The 17,927-nt window shown below is 35.8% G+C and overlaps 2 protein-coding genes across 2 annotated transcripts; both read right to left on the reverse strand.

Moving 5' to 3' along the window:
• Positions 1–7,552: 7,552 nt before the first annotated feature.
• On the reverse strand, positions 7,553–9,258 carry LOC111412589. Its single transcript, XM_023043525.1, has 3 exons — positions 8,568–9,258; positions 8,252–8,517; positions 7,553–8,065 (listed from the first exon to the last, which is right to left on the reverse strand). The coding sequence occupies exons 1-3, from the start codon at positions 9,256–9,258 to the stop codon at positions 7,553–7,555; spliced, it is 1,470 nt and encodes a 489-aa protein (XP_022899293.1).
• A 3,290-nt stretch (positions 9,259–12,548) lies between these two features.
• LOC111411998 (40S ribosomal protein S16-like) lies at positions 12,549–13,399 on the reverse strand (the record flags this gene model as incomplete). The annotated part of the gene is made up of 1 exon (XM_023042715.1): positions 12,549–13,399. A coding segment is annotated over one exon (459 nt), but the record flags the coding sequence as incomplete, so codon positions are not given.
• Between the last annotated feature and the right edge of the window lie 4,528 nt (positions 13,400–17,927).

Genomic DNA, 17,927 nt, shown 5'->3' on the forward strand with positions numbered 1-17,927 from the left:
ATTTGACGAATCTCAAGGTTATGTATTGCCACAGTTGCAATTAGTAACCTTATCGAAGTGATTCTAGTCATGGGTGAGTAGGTATTAAAAAAGTCAAGTCCTTGTTTCTAGCCCTCTTATTACGCCTTGGTTCTTTTTCATTTGAAGATCTATTTGTAGTTTCATAAGTTCTCTTATTTAAACTTACATTTTCCTTATCTTTGTAAGGAAACACTTTTTCAAAAAATATTGCATTCTTTGATTCCATTATGGTACCCTCGTGTACATCCAATTTATGTACAAAGAAAGGATATGCACTTCTATTATTGGCGTATCCAATAAATATGAAATTAATCATTTTGGGACTAATCTTTATTTGTTTAGATTTAAGAACTTCAGCTTTTGCCAAACACCCCTACACTTTTAAGTATTAGTAGGGCAGATGATGACTTTTCCATAACTCATATGGAGTCTCTCCCATTTATTGATAGGTATAGAAAATTGTAACTTTAAACTAATTAAATTACCCCCACAATTCCTAAATTAGGAATATATATGCAAGTCGTAGTTTTACTATTACGCCCACATGTCTTGAACTTTTCATATAAGTTATCAAGTATTTAAGATAACCCCCACATTTTTGGGTTATATTTGAACTTAGAGTTATCAACTTCTTCATAGGTCAATCCATTTATCACTTAAATAATATTTATACTGAGTGCTTCATGAAAGTCTAAGTACTTTCAAAATAGTAATCATCGATTCACACAAATATAAACTCATTTTCCATTCGAAATTGTACTTTAATCAACTATAATAATTTGATCATTCAAGTTACATCAAGGTCATCACATAGACTAACAACGCTTTCAAAGCATAAACCAACTTGGTTCCACACTTGAAGTAAAATTCAACAATAAAAAAGACTAATCATCTTCAAACATGTACAACTTTTCATATTTGTGACATGTCACATAATAATGTGTATATTCACTATATAAAAACTCAACAATAGGTTGACAAATTGTGTTCTCGAAAGTCTCAACCCTTCTAGAGGACACACCTCTTGGAATTAATTTATATGAGGAGACATACTCCTTGGAAACTAACTACATCAAAAATCATGATTTTTCATATAAAAGGACACACCTCCTCATCTAGAATATTTCATAATATTCTTTACAGATTTTATCATTTCCAAATGAATGTCATTCACAATCATTATTTCCAAAAATATTGATATCCGGCACCACCACGAACTATAGGCACCATTTGTGTTCTATAAGATAATTTCATATCCCAATGTCCAATTTCCACTTTAGGACAAAATCACATTTTGTCACACTCTTTTGCAAATATAATTTTGCATAAGTCATCTCTAATTTCATCAAATTAATTGATGCTCAACAAGATATGAAATTTTTATATACTTTCACATTTATACACGTCCTTTTGGACACATTAATAGGCCAAGATAAGTTTGCATTTCTGCATTCGAAGTCCATAAACAAGTCAAAATGGCAAATTGACTCTGCAAAACATGTGGGCTATCCAAGCATGATTGTGGTTTATTCAAAAGTAGGTGAGCCAGCCCATATATTGAAACTATTTACCGAATAGTCACCAATGCCCACAAGCCAATCGTTGGCATAGGCAATTACAATGATCAGATTTTATCATTTTCAACCATAACATCAATTGTTTCTCATCATAAAAGAATAAATTTCTTCCATGCACATGCATTTGTTCAAAATAACCCAGTTTGTTGAACATGAACCGATTCATTTATTGCCATCAACATAAAATGTATTCATAATCTTTGTGCAATAAAGATATCCCATTTATGAACACCAATTCATAGATTTTGAATTGAAAAAGATATAATTTATAATGGCATTCATTCCAAAGAAACTGACGGCCAATGGATGATTAATTTTTCAACAGAAACTATTTTTATGCAAGCAATTTCATTTAAATGAATTTACCAAATTTTCATGGCCAAACCATGCAAGTAACTGAGTTCCAATGTATGAAAGGATGTGTTCTTTCATTTAATCGAATTTGGATATAACCATCAATTAACTAAAGTAGTTATTGATACATGAGAAAATGCAGATTACAAGGCTAGCAAATTTTCAGATCCATATTCTGCCTTAAATGACACTCGAATTTGGAATTTCACAATTATCCCATATTCTTCACTAACTTCATTATTTGCTTCATGGCATGATATTCAAGCAATTTCTTTATTGATAGCATGAGTTAATCAGCAAACATTCAAAGAGAAGTTATTGGAACAAACATACAGGCATCAAACTAGTCGGCTAATTCAAATTGCATTTAAAAATTGAAGAGTCATTATTTAATGAAACGACATCATGCACTTGTTCAAAATTATAACCAATTTTCATGGTTTTGACTAATTTTATGGACTAATTGCAGCCACTTAATAATTCACATATTCATTTCCAACCAGCAGTAGTTATACCTTAAAATGGTCTTATAGGCTTCAACAAATGCCATCGGAAATATATCACAGAGAAAACAGCGTACTGTTTTTCCAGAGTCAGATTCCAGCAAGAATTCGAATATAAAGTGCACCGAACAGATTGATTTAAAACACCAAACAACCACCAAAAATTTTGTCTTAAGATTGTTGGTTCCAGCTTATTTGTGAGCGGTCAGGATGATTGTTTGTGAGTGCAAAGTTTAACCCGCAAGAGCGTAGTTAAACCAAAATTTTATGAAGTGGAAGTGTAGTACAAACCCAAGATAAAATAAGGAGTAGAAAAGGAAATTCAAAGCGAGTATAACTCTTTCCTTAAGACAAATTGCCCCAATACGGTGCTCACGGTTGAATGACAAATGTCTTCCAAAATATAACGGATACACACTTGTGGTAGCACACTTCAAACCACAAGAAAGGTGAAACTTCAACGGAATTTTCCCTCTACAAAGGAACGTTATGAGAATGAAAGACAGATGAATTGTAAGAGAAGAATGGATGCTCAATGCAATGGTGTAGTCAAAACCACGTCCAAAGGGTCTTATTTATGGATGTAGAAAGGGTGCAAATGAAGTATTGTAGGCCAAAACGTGCATCCTTTCAGAAAGTTGCAACACTTTGTTTCTTCCAACTTTGGACCACAATTTCTCATTAATCCGGATATACCACAACGATATATTCAACGAGTAGAATAAGTTAGTCTATTTACTTTTATAATTTAACTATCGGATCAAGTCCGAATATTTGGTCAAAGTTGACACGAAGTCACACATTTTCATACTTAACCAAATTTTTCCGGTCAATTCGGTTGATTTTTGAACCAATTCCAACAAAATCACTATAACAATATTTGTAAATATTATACATCACTTGAAGTACATGTATTGCACTTAACAAAAAATGGGCATTATTACGCGTATACTCAAGTGTACGCCAAGTGACATCATGCACAAGTGACATTATATCATTGACTAATGAAAGGGAAAAAAGTTCACTAGTTACATTTCACCCAAGGTGTACACCTGAATGCATCAGTAGAATAATCCACGAAAAATAGTGGAAGTATAGTATAGTTTTTCCTTGTTGAAAGTAGTATATCTATTGGAATGACCGCTCATGGTCCCAATTACATACTGGAATAACCTCCAATTAAAATGATAGAGTATCTCAGCTTCTGTTCACTACAGTGTCTCAGCTCTAACAATATTAGAAACCTGTCATTGATTTTGCTCCTCTTGTCCTGCTCTGTAATCAAATGCTTTGACCTAGTTGCATTAGCCTTGTCGCTGATGTTCCCATCTTTGGCATTATTAGTGGTGTATCATCTTCTCTGAAATAAAACTCTTCATCCTCCTTTTCCTTCTCTTCTTGATTACCCTTCCCATATGTCATTCTTCACTGAATATCTTCAAACAGTTCACCGCTTGGAATCAAGAAACTAAAGCACCAAATGATCTTAAGACAGAATAGTCAAAATATCTTCGCCTTACAGTAAAAAATCTACCTGATGATTAAAGGGACGAGAAAGTAAAGTAGGAAAAGAAAAGAAAAATTACAGCTTTGTAGGTAACGGTGGAGTTATCTAGGAATTGAGTCGAATTTTTTGGGTCACCTAAGTGTGGCTAATAGTAAATAGCCGAACTTCTAAACCAGTCTTTTGGTCCGTCAACGAGTATTAAAATTTAGCTGGTGTTTTTCCTTCATTTATTTAATTTAGATAGAGGAGCTTGAGTAGAGATAAAATAATTTTATTTGTTGTATTTGAATCACCTTAATAAGATATATAACTATTTTACATCAAGTCTTAGAAGTCGCACGCCATAAGCACATGCATTGAACTTATCTTAAATAATTCTTAATGGTGGATAAGAAATAAATTATAGGTTTTCCTCTATAAAAGTAGTGTTCTAGTAAACAAGAAGAAAGAATGATTTATCAAGGCATTAGATCATTTTAAGGAATTTTAGTTTAGTTAAAGTTTTATGGTAACTTTTTCCATTGCCGTGGAGAAAGCTTCGAGGTTACAATTTGATACTCAAAACATTAGTAATGAAATTTTTAAGGCGCTTACATGCTTTCAAAGGTACGAATTTTATATGATCATAATGTGGGACCATAATAAGTAGGTATTTCAATGAAAGGTATGAAAAGCTTGTAATCTAGGTTGAGAAAAATAAACTAAAAAATGTAAAATCTTTGGGCACAATCTTGAATAAATAAGATGGATGAAGAGATTTGTGAGATCGACAATCATTTAAGGAACTTACAGGCAAAGTTTTCACTTTGTTGGATCAGCTATAAAGCAATGTTTATCGCTTTTTTGCAGTCTATAGTGCACGAAATTTATGATGTATGAAAAATACCTATTAGCGATAAATGAGCCCGAGAGTAGGAATAATATAATATCTTTTGTTGTATTTGGATCACCATAACACGATTTTTGTAATTGTTTTATCTCACTTATAGTTTAAAAGTCATATAGGTCGCAAGCAAGAAGTGCACTTATCAAAAAATTGTCATTCATGGAAATGTAGTATAGTTTTTCCTTGGTGAAAGTAAAAGTGTGTGTGTGTGTGTATATATAATAAAATAAAAATAAAAATAAAAATAAAAAAAGAATGACGTATCATGGTATTGGTTATTTTTTTTTTATTGAGTTTCTAACCTCTGAAATCTCTTAAAGAAAGTTTTGTGAAGGTTTAGTCCTAGGTTATAGAATAACAATTTAAACTGTTAGGTTGCAATTTAATAATCTCGAAGTTCATTAATGACATTCTGGAGACACTTTCAGGCTTGAAGATGTGCGGATTTTATATTCGTAGTTCGGGACTGTGTAACTGGGTAAATTTCAATGAAAGATAGGCAAGAAAGCTTATAGGTCAGATTAAGGAAATTAAAAGTCAATTTTTTTAGCACATTCTTGAGAAAATAAGATGGATGAAGAGATCGGTGAGATCTTACACACATATAAGGAACTTACAAAAATGCTTTCATTTGTCAGATCATATAAAAGATGTTATTTTATTACGTCTTTGAAGTCTAGTGTGAATCTTGAGTACGATTTTGAAGACTAAACAACACGCCTTTGTAAATACGTGATTTTAAACAATCCCTTTTGTTTTTTTTTAATCGGTAAATAAAATATCATTAATAAAAAATGTTCCATATACAAGTACACCGGACATTCCCGAGCAATCAAAAGTCCATTAACACATATAATTACTCCGGGCATACCTGGGAAATACAAAACAAGTGAAGTGTATAAAAAGTCAATGACCCAATACTAAAGACTCGAAATGGATCAAGACATCCGGATACAAAGTGAACATACTTTGTATACGTGTGTCTTGATCCGTCTCACAATGCAATCCAAGTTGGCCAAAAGATCTTCAAAAATCTTCCCATTCCGTGTTAACCAAATGTTATATACAGTGCTAGCAAGAGCAATCCTCTTCGCCTTACTTAACCATGACGTCCAAAGGGCCTCCTTTTTCAACCACTTTAGAGCACTAGCAAGTGTTGTCATAGATCTCTTGATGTCGAGCCATCGCCTAACATTCCCCCATAATATAGATGTGAAGGAACATTTAAGAAAAGATGGCCGCAAGTTTCCGCCAAATGCCCACAAAATACACAATTACGGTCAATATCCAAGAATTGCAATTTTTCTTTAGTTAGGAGTTTAAATTGAACCCCTAACCAAAGCAAAAAGGAATGCTTCAAAATGATGCACGGTTTCCAAACTTCGGCTCCCCAAGTCTTGAATGTACCCTTAGGCCTAAAGAAATTATAGGCTATTTTTATGCTGAACTTATCCTCAGCCGAACAGCCCAAAAATTGCTCTAAAAAACCCAGAAACTATTGTCGAATCGAACTGTCTGCCCATCTCTATGATTGTCCAGATTCTGCCCAGCTTGGCCCATGTTTTGTGCATGCCCAGCAAGGTATTTGGGGCTAAACCAGCATGCCGAGAAAGGATAATGCCAGCGTCCATCTAACTCGACGCCCCAAGCTATCCATTAGTTAAAATCGGTTGGCCAGCAACTTTTTCATGTAAAATGTCTCTAATTTCCAGCAGTTTCTTGAAGAGTGGAGAATGATATTTCTTAGGACGAACCTCCCAAATGCAAGTCCCACTAAGATATACTTGATGAACCCACTAAAATCCATAGAGTGTCCTTTTTATGTTGAATGTTCCAAAGGGATTTAACAAGTAACGCTAAATTCCCAACTCTTCAAATCCTTTGATCCAAGGCCCCCTTCCTCTTTTGAAGGCAAAGATCCTTCCACGCAGCCAAAGGCTTCTTTGATCCCCAAAGGAATTTTCGACAAAGGTTAACAATTCTTGATATAATTGTAGCCGGGATGGGGAATATTGAAAGCCAAAAACGTTCGATTCCTTGAAGTACCACCCTAATAAGTTCCACTTTGCCGGCATAAGATAAGGATGAGCAATTCTAAGCTCCAATATAAGCCACAATTTTTTTAAGGAGCGGAGCATAAGAACTCACTTTGAGCTTCTCCAAGGTAAGATGAATTCCTAAATAACGAAAAGGCATAGTCCCCTTCGAAAAATTTGAGATTTCCATGATTCTTTCAAGCTCATACCCATAAATTCTAGTTGTGTATAAGCTGGATTTCAAAGTGTTGATCTTCAAACCCGACGTTAAACCAAACTTATCAAGGCAATTCATGAGAATTTCCACGGACATAGCATCTCCCCTTGCAAAGAGCATCAAGTCATCCGCAAAAGTCAAATCGGTTATTTTAAGAAGACCACATTTTGGGGGATAATTAAATTCACTATCATTTGTAGCATCCTTGATCATTCTAGAAAAATATTCAAGACAGAGCACAAACAAAAAAGGGGAAAGTAGATCACCTTGCTGAAGACCTTTCCCGCCTTTGAAGAATCCATGCATACTCCCATTCAAAGCAACGGAATATGTTGGAGTGGTAACACATTCAATAATCCATTGAACAAATCTCAAAGGAAAATTCAACCCTTCAAGTACACTTTTGAGAAAGTCCCATCTAACCGAGTCATAAGCTTTCCTTAAATCAATTTTAAGGAGGCATTGGAACTACCCTCTTTCTATTGTATTGTCTCATGAGTTCTTGAGTAAGATGAATATTTTCCGTCATGTTCCTACCTTCAATGAAAGCGGCTTGTGCTTGGTCCACAATGTCTCCCAAGATAGGCCTCAATCGAGATGCAAGGATTTTTGTGATCACTTTATAGATCACATTACAACAAGATATCGATCTATAATCCTCAACACTAGGTGCATGAGTAGATTTTGGCACCAAAGCAATGACCGCATGATTGATTTGCTTAGGAATGGATCCCAATGAAAAGAATTTCATAATAGCCTCCACAAAATCATGTTCAATACACCCCCATGTACTTTTGAAAAAACATGAAGTGTACCCAACCGATCCGAGAGATTTATTATCTCCAATCCCAAAAAGAGCCTCTTTGATCTCCTCAAAAGAAATGTCCCAAACCAATGCATTGCTTTGTTCCAAAGATACCAAAGGCCCATTGCAAATAATGTTGTTTTCAATCGACGGAACAGCCTCATATTTCCCCAGCAAGTTGGTACAGAAATTTACAAATTCCAAAATAACTTGGTCTTGTGAAGTGGTTTACATCCTGACCTCCTTAAGAATAGAAGCAATGAAATTCCTTCTAGAGTTCCTTTTGACCACCGAGTGAAAAAACTTTGTACATTTATCACTTTACTTAAGGAAGATGCATTTTGCCTTTTGATAATAAAAACTCCGCTCCGCTTCACATAAACCAACGGCCTTCTTTCTCAACTTTGCAACCAAAAGTTGAAAATTCACGTTCTTGGGCTGATTATGTAATTGTAATTGGGTAGCCTCCAATTCAATTTTAGCCTCATTTGCCCCAGTCAAAATGTGCTCAAAATACTTATTATTAAGCTCCTTCAAAGCTCCCTTTAGTTTGCTCAATTTCTTGCAAAGTATAAATTGCTTTGTCCCCCGCACATTAAAATTCCAACAAGCTTGAATGATATCATGGAAATCCACATGCTTAGTCCACATGTTGAAAAACTTGAAAGGTTTTTTCCACCCCAAACACGGTCATGGACGGAAACAATGCAAGGGGAATGATCGGAAAGACAACTGGAGGCTAGAAAATTTGCAACAACATATACCCCATTTTGCACCCAAATATCATTGATCATTGCCCTATCGATTTTTCTCCAAATCGAACCATTAGTCCATGTGTAATAACAACCAATAGACCGCACATCCATTAGACCCACATGAAGGTAACAATTTGTAAGATCCTTGATTTCATAAGAGGTAACATCCACCTCATTACGTTTTTCATCAAATTTATGAACATTGTTGTAGTCACCAAGAATCAACCACGGTGATGAGAAATTAGTGTTGAACTCCATAATGTTATTCCAAAGTGGCATCCGGTTAACCACAGTATGAAATAATAAACAAAAATAACAAGAAAGGTATAAGATGTTATCTTGTAAAGCTTTACAATGAATGATTTGTTGATGAACCTCCATCACATCCAAAAATACTTTGGATGGATTCCACAAAATCAAGATCCCTCCAGCTCTATGAGTTCCAAAATTGTTGACATGCATGAAGCCATCGAACTTATTCCTCAAAATTCTCATCAATTTTCGATACCCCAACTTTGTTTCCAAAATACCCATAATATCAATGCAATGTTGCTTGATAAATTCACGAATTCCATTTTGTTTAAGGGGTGAATTCATACCCCTAATATTCCAAATGCAAGCTTCATGACGTTGAAGCAAGGGATGTACCCTTCTTCTTGCGAACTTTTGTAATCGGTTTTCTTTGCTCAACAACAATACCTTTGAGCTTTTCATTTCCAGAATGTTTTGGTTCTGCTTCATTGACATTTGCTGAAGAATCTGCCATAGAAATAGGTGCCAAGGAACGTGTATTATTCTTTCCATGAGCTGTCCGGTTTTTCTTGCTAACAACCTCCACAAACGGCTCTTCTTCGTGATCCAAAATCTGGGCTCGCTGGAAGTCACTTGGGTGCTCTGGATTTTGGTTAAGAGGCCGCCTTTGTTGCTCAACAAAAATCTCATATTGCTGTCCAGTTTCTTTCCCACAATCTGCCGATTGAGCTGAAGTGGGTCGTGAGTTTGCAGCTGATTTTCCAAACAGCTTTTTAATCCCATGAGCAACTCGAGTTTGAACATTAGTAGATACCCCAATTTTGGCCTTACCTTTGTCCGCCCCTCCATGCTTTAAATTGCATCCAAAAGAAGTATGACCGAAGAATTTACAAGAACCACAAAATTTTGGTTCATGTTCAAAAATAATTTCTTGTTCCCTCAACTTTCTATTTGGAAGTCTAATCTTAACCTCCCACACAAGTTCGATAGAAGAATCAATTTCAACAAGATCTCTTGCATACGAAAGTCGACCTCTAATTGCCGTAATTTTATCGGTTGAAATGGGTTTCCCAACCTTTGACACAATTTTGTCCAAGGCATTCGTATTCCAAAATTTCAAAAGCAACCCCGGTAGGTTTATCCAAACCGGCATAGTACTCACATCCTTATCATCAAAATCAAAATAATGTGGCATAACTTTTAGCATTAACGGTCTCCCATAAATCAAATATGAACCCCCATGCAAAACACTTAGTCTATCCACATCCGTTTCGAATTTGAAGACCAACCAACCACTTGCATGCACAAAAGATTTATAATTTACCTTCCACGAGTCACAAAGTTGGAGAAGAGCCACTTTCCCTGGAAACCGACCGACGAAGTATCCAACAAACCCTTTTGTTGATTTCGGGTCTGGTTGTCATTGTACTTTGTGGAGCAAGACCTAGATTCTAATTGTTAATGGTCGTGCCTTATTAGATGTATGAGATCTTTAGAAGTTTAATAATAATGTTCAAATTTTGAAGAAGGAAAAAAGAAGTTTCAAGTATGAGATCTTTAGAGGTTTAAATACCATTTGTTTAACTTTATGGAGTCATCTACAATACATCTAAAAGGCAGGATATTGAAGAAACATTTTTGGACCAAAATAAAATAGTTATCAATGGATGAAGAGATTGGGAATATCAATGAACATATAAGGAGCTTACAAGAAAAGCTATCACTTGTGTATCAACAAATTAAAGAGACAAGAATCGTGAAATTGCTCCATTGGAGTCTAATGTTCAGGATATTTTTATTGCAATAAATGAGCTCGGGATTAGCAATAAGGTACTACCATGTGTTGTATTGGATCATCTTACCAAGCTTTTTAAATATTTATGTCACTTAATATATAATAGTCTTGTAGGGCCCACACGAGAATATAAATATATTAATTCAAAAGCTCAATAAAAATCTAAATTGATATTTGCTAAACATAAACGTTCGAACCATAATCTCATTTCACTCTTATGAATTGCACAATATCTTCTTAAAGCAAGTGTTACGTAAGTAATGTCGTGCCGTACAAAGTAGTTAAAAATCATAAATACACTTGAAATAATTTTCACATTTGACTCGTGACAACTTTGTTCTAAGAAAAGAGTAATTATTTCATAGTTCAATAAATGATTGATTTGATTTCAAACACTTTCTTAATCAAAATTAAAGGCAAATCATTCAATTTCTAAATCAAAACATTTAAAAGTTCACCTGAACTCAAACCAGCAGTTTCAATTCGTTTAGACAGTTTTTTGTTCACACATATGCACTTTGAGGATTCTTATAGGCTACAAAATTTAGCAGTCGACCTTGCCTATTTCAATGAAGAAAATCATAAAATACTCCAGATACACAATGCGAAGGAGTCATTCCAGCAGCCTCTAAGGAGGTCGACTGAACAGCGAGCTGACCAGCACAATTCTCAAGTCTAGGTTCTCACCAATTAAGATGCTAGTTCGGATTTGGGAAAGAGAGAAGATACAAGTTCTGTAAGGCCTAGAGAGCCGTAAAGAAGCAACAGCCTTGACACCACCACCAACCAAAGGAATAGCCAAAGCCTAACAACCCATAGCAGAAGAAGGATATTTATCAATAAACAAATCTCGAAGAAAGTAGGTTTATCAACTTGGAGAGGGGTGGAACTGGAAATCGATGTCAAAATTTTGTGACATATTTATCGTAAACAATTCGACACTTGATCCTCTCCCTTTTCTGGATCATTCCAGGGTCGTTTTAAAAATAGGTGTCTGCTTCAATCTGCCTTCAAATTTGTGGGTCGACAACCCCATCATGACTAGAGCATTATATATGCATACAAGAAACCAGTAAAAAGCAAGTTGAACTAGCATCTGTAATATCAAGAATGCTGAAACCAAGCCCCCCGGGGCACTTCTTCACTGGCAAAGAAAGGGTTCTCTCAAGGCTGTCAGTTCGGAGGTCGTGGGTTCGGCTCGTGGGGCTCTTGGAAAGCAAGACATATACTGGAAGGCAGGATTTATCCTGAAAAACAGGAATGTCTTGGAAGGCAAGGCGCAACGTGGGTTGGCTCACTAGGCATTTTGGCAGTTCAATTGGAGAGGAGCTCGGACCCTGGTCAGTAGGAGGCACATCCCGTGATTTAATTGGTCTGTGTGAAGAGAGAACGGATCACAGACATAAGGAATAGTCGTCGAAGGCGGACACCTTGATAAAAAAAAATAAAAAAGAATGCTGAAACCAAAAATCTATTGCCTGTACAAGGGAAAAAAACAACATATCAACTCATCAATTGCAACTCCAGAAGCATATTTCATCCTGAAACATAATACTTAAAGCAAGCAAAGTAAGGCCTTTAATCATTGTACCAAGCATAAAACAGAAAAGGCTTAAATTTATTTAAAAACCTGCTACAGAAAAGCTCTTTTCCCTTCAATGCAATAAAAAGCAATTCTTGAGTATAAGTGGATTAAGATCTAAGATTGCTCAACTGCATATCTGCTGCGCATTTCAAGGCCACAGTAGCTTTAACAAATATGGCACAGCAATGGCTAAAAAAAAAAAAAAAAAAAAAAAAAATTCAGAACAGAAATTATAACAAGAATTGAAACTCTCAATAATAAATCAAAAACTTTCCATTTGACTAAAACCAAGAAATTCAATTTGACAAATCAGAACTCACTTTACCAAGAACCAGAACCAGAACCAGAACCAGCACAACCACAATCATTACTAAGTAAAAATGAGATTAAAAAGACCACAACAAACAAATGCAGAAATATAAACCCTATCGATATTATCCCAAAAAAAGTCATCTTGATAACCGAAAATGTAACAATTAATGAAAATGCCTCAAAACCCTAACAAAACAGATCATAACCATTATACGGACTTGAATTGAGAACTCTCTTCAATCAAAACTAAGTCTAAATCCAAAATTCCAAATGCTTACTACAAACAATAAGCATAAAGACTATAGTGACGTAATCAGAACTACCGAGATTTGATTTCAACAGTAGGATTTCTGGAACCTAGCACGAGCTCCATGACCACCAAACTTCTTTGGCTCACGGCGACGTGGATCAACCACAAGCAAAGTCCTGTCGTACCAAACAAGGATGTCCTCAATCTCCTTCTTCAACTGCTCATCGATGTATTTCTGGTAGAAGGCGACTAGGGCTTTTACAATTGACTGACGGATGGCGTAGATCTGGGAGGTGCGCATGTCCACTCCGGGGAAGCGGTGGCAGCCTAGGAGGAAGATAGGCTCAAACACCTTGTAACAAAGGATCTCCAGCTGGACAAGCTCAATTGGGACGCCATTGATCTTGATCAATCCGCGTCCCCTCTTGCAGTGGGTCACGGCCACCGCCGTCTTCTTCCGGCCGAAGCACTGTACAGACTCCCGCCGCCATGGCTGGGGAGGGTGGATACTGGGTTCTTTTCTTCTCTCTACGGTGTATTTAGATTACAAAACCCTAACAATATTTCTCGCCAGTGCACGAAAGTTTCAAAAGGGGGTCCTTTTAAAATTAACCTAATCAAAGGTCCTTATTTCTATTTTGACTTTTAAAAATTTGAAAATTATCACATTAATCTCTTGAATGGTAAAAGATAGAGATGTCTTTAAATATATTATATAATTACAAAATATTGAATAGTTTAAAAGACATTATTACCCTTTTAGTTAATAATTGAAAACCAAACACTTCCACACTTATAAAACTGCAGAACGAGCTTCGAACAAAGAAAAACTCTCATTTTTCATCTGCTTAAACCTCAAAATATCAAAAAACTTCAAACGTCGAAACCAGAATTTTTTTCAGATCAATTACTTCAAATCGGTAAGTATATTTTAACACATGCTTAATTTCGATTTCTGTAAATTAGTGTACATTTGAGTAGTTAAATAACACAGTAGATAGTAGAAAAAAAAATTTTAACAGATCTATAATTTTTTTCCTTCAGAACCATAGAAAAATAAAAAGTCATACGTAAAATAAACAGTCTGACGATTAACTGTGGGATGTTAACGAAGACTGTTAGACAACAGACGGCCAACTGTCTAAAGACTGTCTAACTGTCGACTATTAGAGGACTGTCTAACAGTCGACCAACGGCTGCTATTAAACAGCCGACTTGACAGTCGGTTGTTTCTCACATTAGGTGTTTAAGTCGATTTTTTTCACATTACTGTCGGCTGTAAAACAGTCCACAGTCAGCTATTTTTTCGACTGTTTTACGAATTTTTTTTTATTAATTTCTCTTTTGACAATTGTCTTATAATTTTAATTACAAGTTGATTAAATATCTGAATTTTTGTTGTTGTAATTCATTTAAAAATTCTATATCGTCACGCAGATATGATAATCCCGGTCTATTATTTCGGTGATTTCGAACTGAATGAAAATAATATATGAGAATGGAGATGGACGAGTAATGTATGCGGTTGTATTGCAATTCCCGTAACAGAGAGTACATCATATGCGGAAGTGTACCAGGATTTGCAAAATAAGCTGAATGTTCATTTTTCTCAATACGATATGCAACTGAGATATTTATTCAATGGTTATGGGGATTCGTCCATTCCGATGCCACCTATATTTGTTACTAATGATGCTGAATTGAATTATCTATTAGAATTGAATAAAATGCATAGGACTCCGACTGTTCTTGGCGTGACTTTAGTTAAGAATGATGTTGCCGAAAGTGAACGCGAAGATTCAGATGGAGCGGGTAATAATGACCGAGATTTTTGGGAGACAGTGGAGATTGTTCCTACAGATGATGTAGTTAATCCCGAAACTTACAATGCTGAAGAGTGTAACAAGTTCATGTTCGAGATAGGAAGTAAATCATTACCGGCGTTAGATTATCTGACGAACATGGGGACCGAACATTGGGCGCGATCATACTTTTCAGGACGTCGATACAATATGATGACGTCGAATAACGCGGAGTCTCTCAATGCATTGTTTAAGAAGGATCGAGAGTTACCAATTCTCGCAATGATTGAGAACATTCGTAACAAGCTACAACAGTGGTTTCATGACTGACGTGCGGCATCATAGAGTTATACTAACGTGTTGGCCCCAGCTCAATAGGAGAAACGCTTTAAGGCAGCAGAGGTTGCAAGGAAGTTGAATGTGGAAGCACTAGATGAGTTCCGCTTCTCCGTGCAATGATCACGTAATACGGCATATATGGCGGACTTGACTGATAACACATGCACTTATACGAGATTTCAGTTGGAGAGTTTTTCATGTGAGCATGCAGTTACGGTGGCCATGTATCGAGGCTTTGCAGCGAGAACGTTATGCTCTTTGTATTATACGACTGAGTCTTGGAGAACAGCATATGCTGAGACTATATTTCCTCTGTCAAATGAAGTCGAGTGAGAAGTTCCCGAGCACATTCTCCCGTTTCATAATTTGTTGCCACCAGCAGTTGAACCTCGTGGTCATGGACGTCCAAGTACATCTAGAATACCATCTACCGGAGAGTTTTCTCGACCGCGTAGGTATGGCAGGTGTAGAGCCATAGGGCATACTCGACAATTTTGTACTAGTCAAATTCCCCTAAATGACAATTAGACATATGCGTTAAATGAATAATATTTTCATTTACTTTACACGGTTCAATATTTGTTCTTCATAAATGTTCAATGTTCAATATTTATTCTTGATAAATGGTATTTATAATGATTCATATGAAAAAAATAGTTCCATACTCGGCATATGTGTAACATAACAAAAAATCAACTTACAAAAAAATAATTAAATTTTCAATGTGAATGTTATATATATTTAACACAAATTTATAATTATTTCATAATCACAAAAAATAATTAAATTTATAATTCGAATGTTACATATACTTAATACAAAGAGCATTAATCCCACACAAGACCCCGAGCCTCCTCTTCCATCGACGGCGTCAACTCAGGTATGACTTCAAACTGACATATTGACATTTCAACTAGTTAACGATCATGTAAACAGATTTTAAACTACGTATAATATAAATCACAAATGCATAATACATACCTGAGGATCGTCGAGAATGGCTGATAACTGTTTCCCAGTGGGACATCCGTCCGCTCGCGACAATCTCCAATGATGCATCCGAGGGCATCGTGTCTCCCCTTGCTTCGCGAAGCGGCCCCCCAGTATGGGGATTGTCTCATACACCCAAATGTGCAACACATACACTTGTTATGCATAAATGTAATATACTAAAACTTTAACTTTAATTATATTAAACATTTACCTGCACCGCTAAGGGTAATCCATATGTATCGTATTTACGCATTGACCCCTTGGGTCTCGAGTGTGATCTGGTGAAGACATGTACGGTGTCTTCGTAGCATCTCCGGCCCCATGGATAGTTGTTGAACGCATCCATGTCGTCAACAACTTGCAAATGAAAAATGTCGATGGTAGTCTTCTTGTAATGACACCTCATCACACTCTCGAGGATGTAAACCCGCCAAAGCTTCAATCTATCTAGCATCTGGTCGCACCCCCTGATCGCGACCATCAACTCGGGTAGATGCACCGACCCATGTCCCTGGAAGTACATTTAGTACAGCCTATTGCTTCTCTTAATGGCTGCATTGTCGTCCGTAATCCCCAGTCCGGTGATTAAGCTAAACTCATACATCGAGAAACTGACAACCTGCCCCCAGGTCGAAGTGGAGGGAATCGCCGTCGACTGACCTCAGAAGCCGACATAGAAGTGTATCGATGATCTGTCCTGAGTACTGCACCTCTCGTATCTGGTACAGTGGCCACAAGTAGGATTATCATAGCATATCTCCGTGATGATCATCGAGCAGCTTCAACACAACAGTAAAACTTTCAAAGCTACAGTTCCAAGTAGCTTTCCCCGCCATCTGACTCAACTCCCCATCTAAATGATACTTCATCCTGCAAGAATTCAAATGTTAGAACATTGAACAAGAGATAATAAAATAACGTATAATCTCAAAAAATCAATGGGAACAGAATTCTTGACGCTAATAACAAAATAAATTCAATACAAATGTAAAAATTAATTAATTGAATTAAAATACAAATTAATGAGATTTTCAGCAAAAGGAAATTATTAATATTTAAAGAATACAAAAAAATTAAAAATTAAAGATTAAATATATTCTCAAAAAACATTAAAGATTATAAATATTATTTAAATAAATTTTAAAAAATTAAAGAATATAAATATTGAATAAGTAAATAACATAATTATTATTTAATCAAATGAAAATTATAAAGAAAATTAATCTTATATATTACATTTGGAAAATATATTTACAAAAAAAAAAAAAATTAGTTAGATCAAGATTTGTAGATATGAACGAAAAAAAAAAGTCAGTAATTTCTTATGAATTCTTGTGTGAGTTCATCTTGTTGTTGAGTGATATTGCTGTGCTGCGAACTGGAACTGTGTGTTCCATTTGTAACTCGAAGTTTAGCTGTGTTTTTGGCCGGTGATTCTAGTGGATTCGAGTTTATTCCTTCATGGATGCTCAACGGGGACTAGACGATCTAACCAATCGCTGAACCTCGGGGCTTCGGCCGAAAAATCGTTTGTGTTCTTTACTTTTTCATTCAGATCTACAAATCTTGATCTTAGCTTTGCGAACTTTCGGTGTTTTCTAAACATTCCTAGGTACCTACAGTGGTATCAAAGCTTGGAAATAATTTTTTTTGTTTTCAGTCCCCTTTAGTCGAGGGTCTGAAACTCGAGTCACCGACTGAAAGGAAAAACGGCAAGTCTTGAAAGATCTGCCAACATTCTCTTGAAAAAAAAAATCACGTAAGATTGAAATTTTCTTGGCACGGTTGAGTGTGCCTCTTTTAACTCTGCAGTGTTAGTGTCGTTTTTTAAAACTAGACAGAAATTTTTTTGGGTACTTTTGGTGACCTTCTTGCACCCTGCAGCTGTTGGTGACTATTCTTTACAAAATAAATGAAGTCTTTTGTGTATTCTGTAAA

The sequence above is a fragment of the Olea europaea genome, chromosome 16 (genome assembly GCF_002742605.1).
Source record: "Olea europaea var. sylvestris chromosome 16, O_europaea_v1, whole genome shotgun sequence".
In the NCBI taxonomy this organism is placed as follows: domain Eukaryota; kingdom Viridiplantae; phylum Streptophyta; class Magnoliopsida; order Lamiales; family Oleaceae; genus Olea; species Olea europaea.

Bases quoted from the DNA above. Each gene is read 5' to 3' on its own strand.
- LOC111412589 (XM_023043525.1), bottom strand. From the start codon at position 9,258: ATGAATTCACCCCTTAAACAAAATGGAATTCGTGAATTTATCAAGCAA. The intron at 8,518-8,567 runs GTTTTTCAACAT...ATATCATTCAAG, and splicing joins GGGTGGAAAAAACCTTTCAA to CTTGTTGGAATTTTAATGTG. The intron at 8,066-8,251 runs GCAAAATGCATC...GGGAAATATGAG, and splicing joins GGAGTTTTTATTATCAAAAG to GCTGTTCCGTCGATTGAAAA.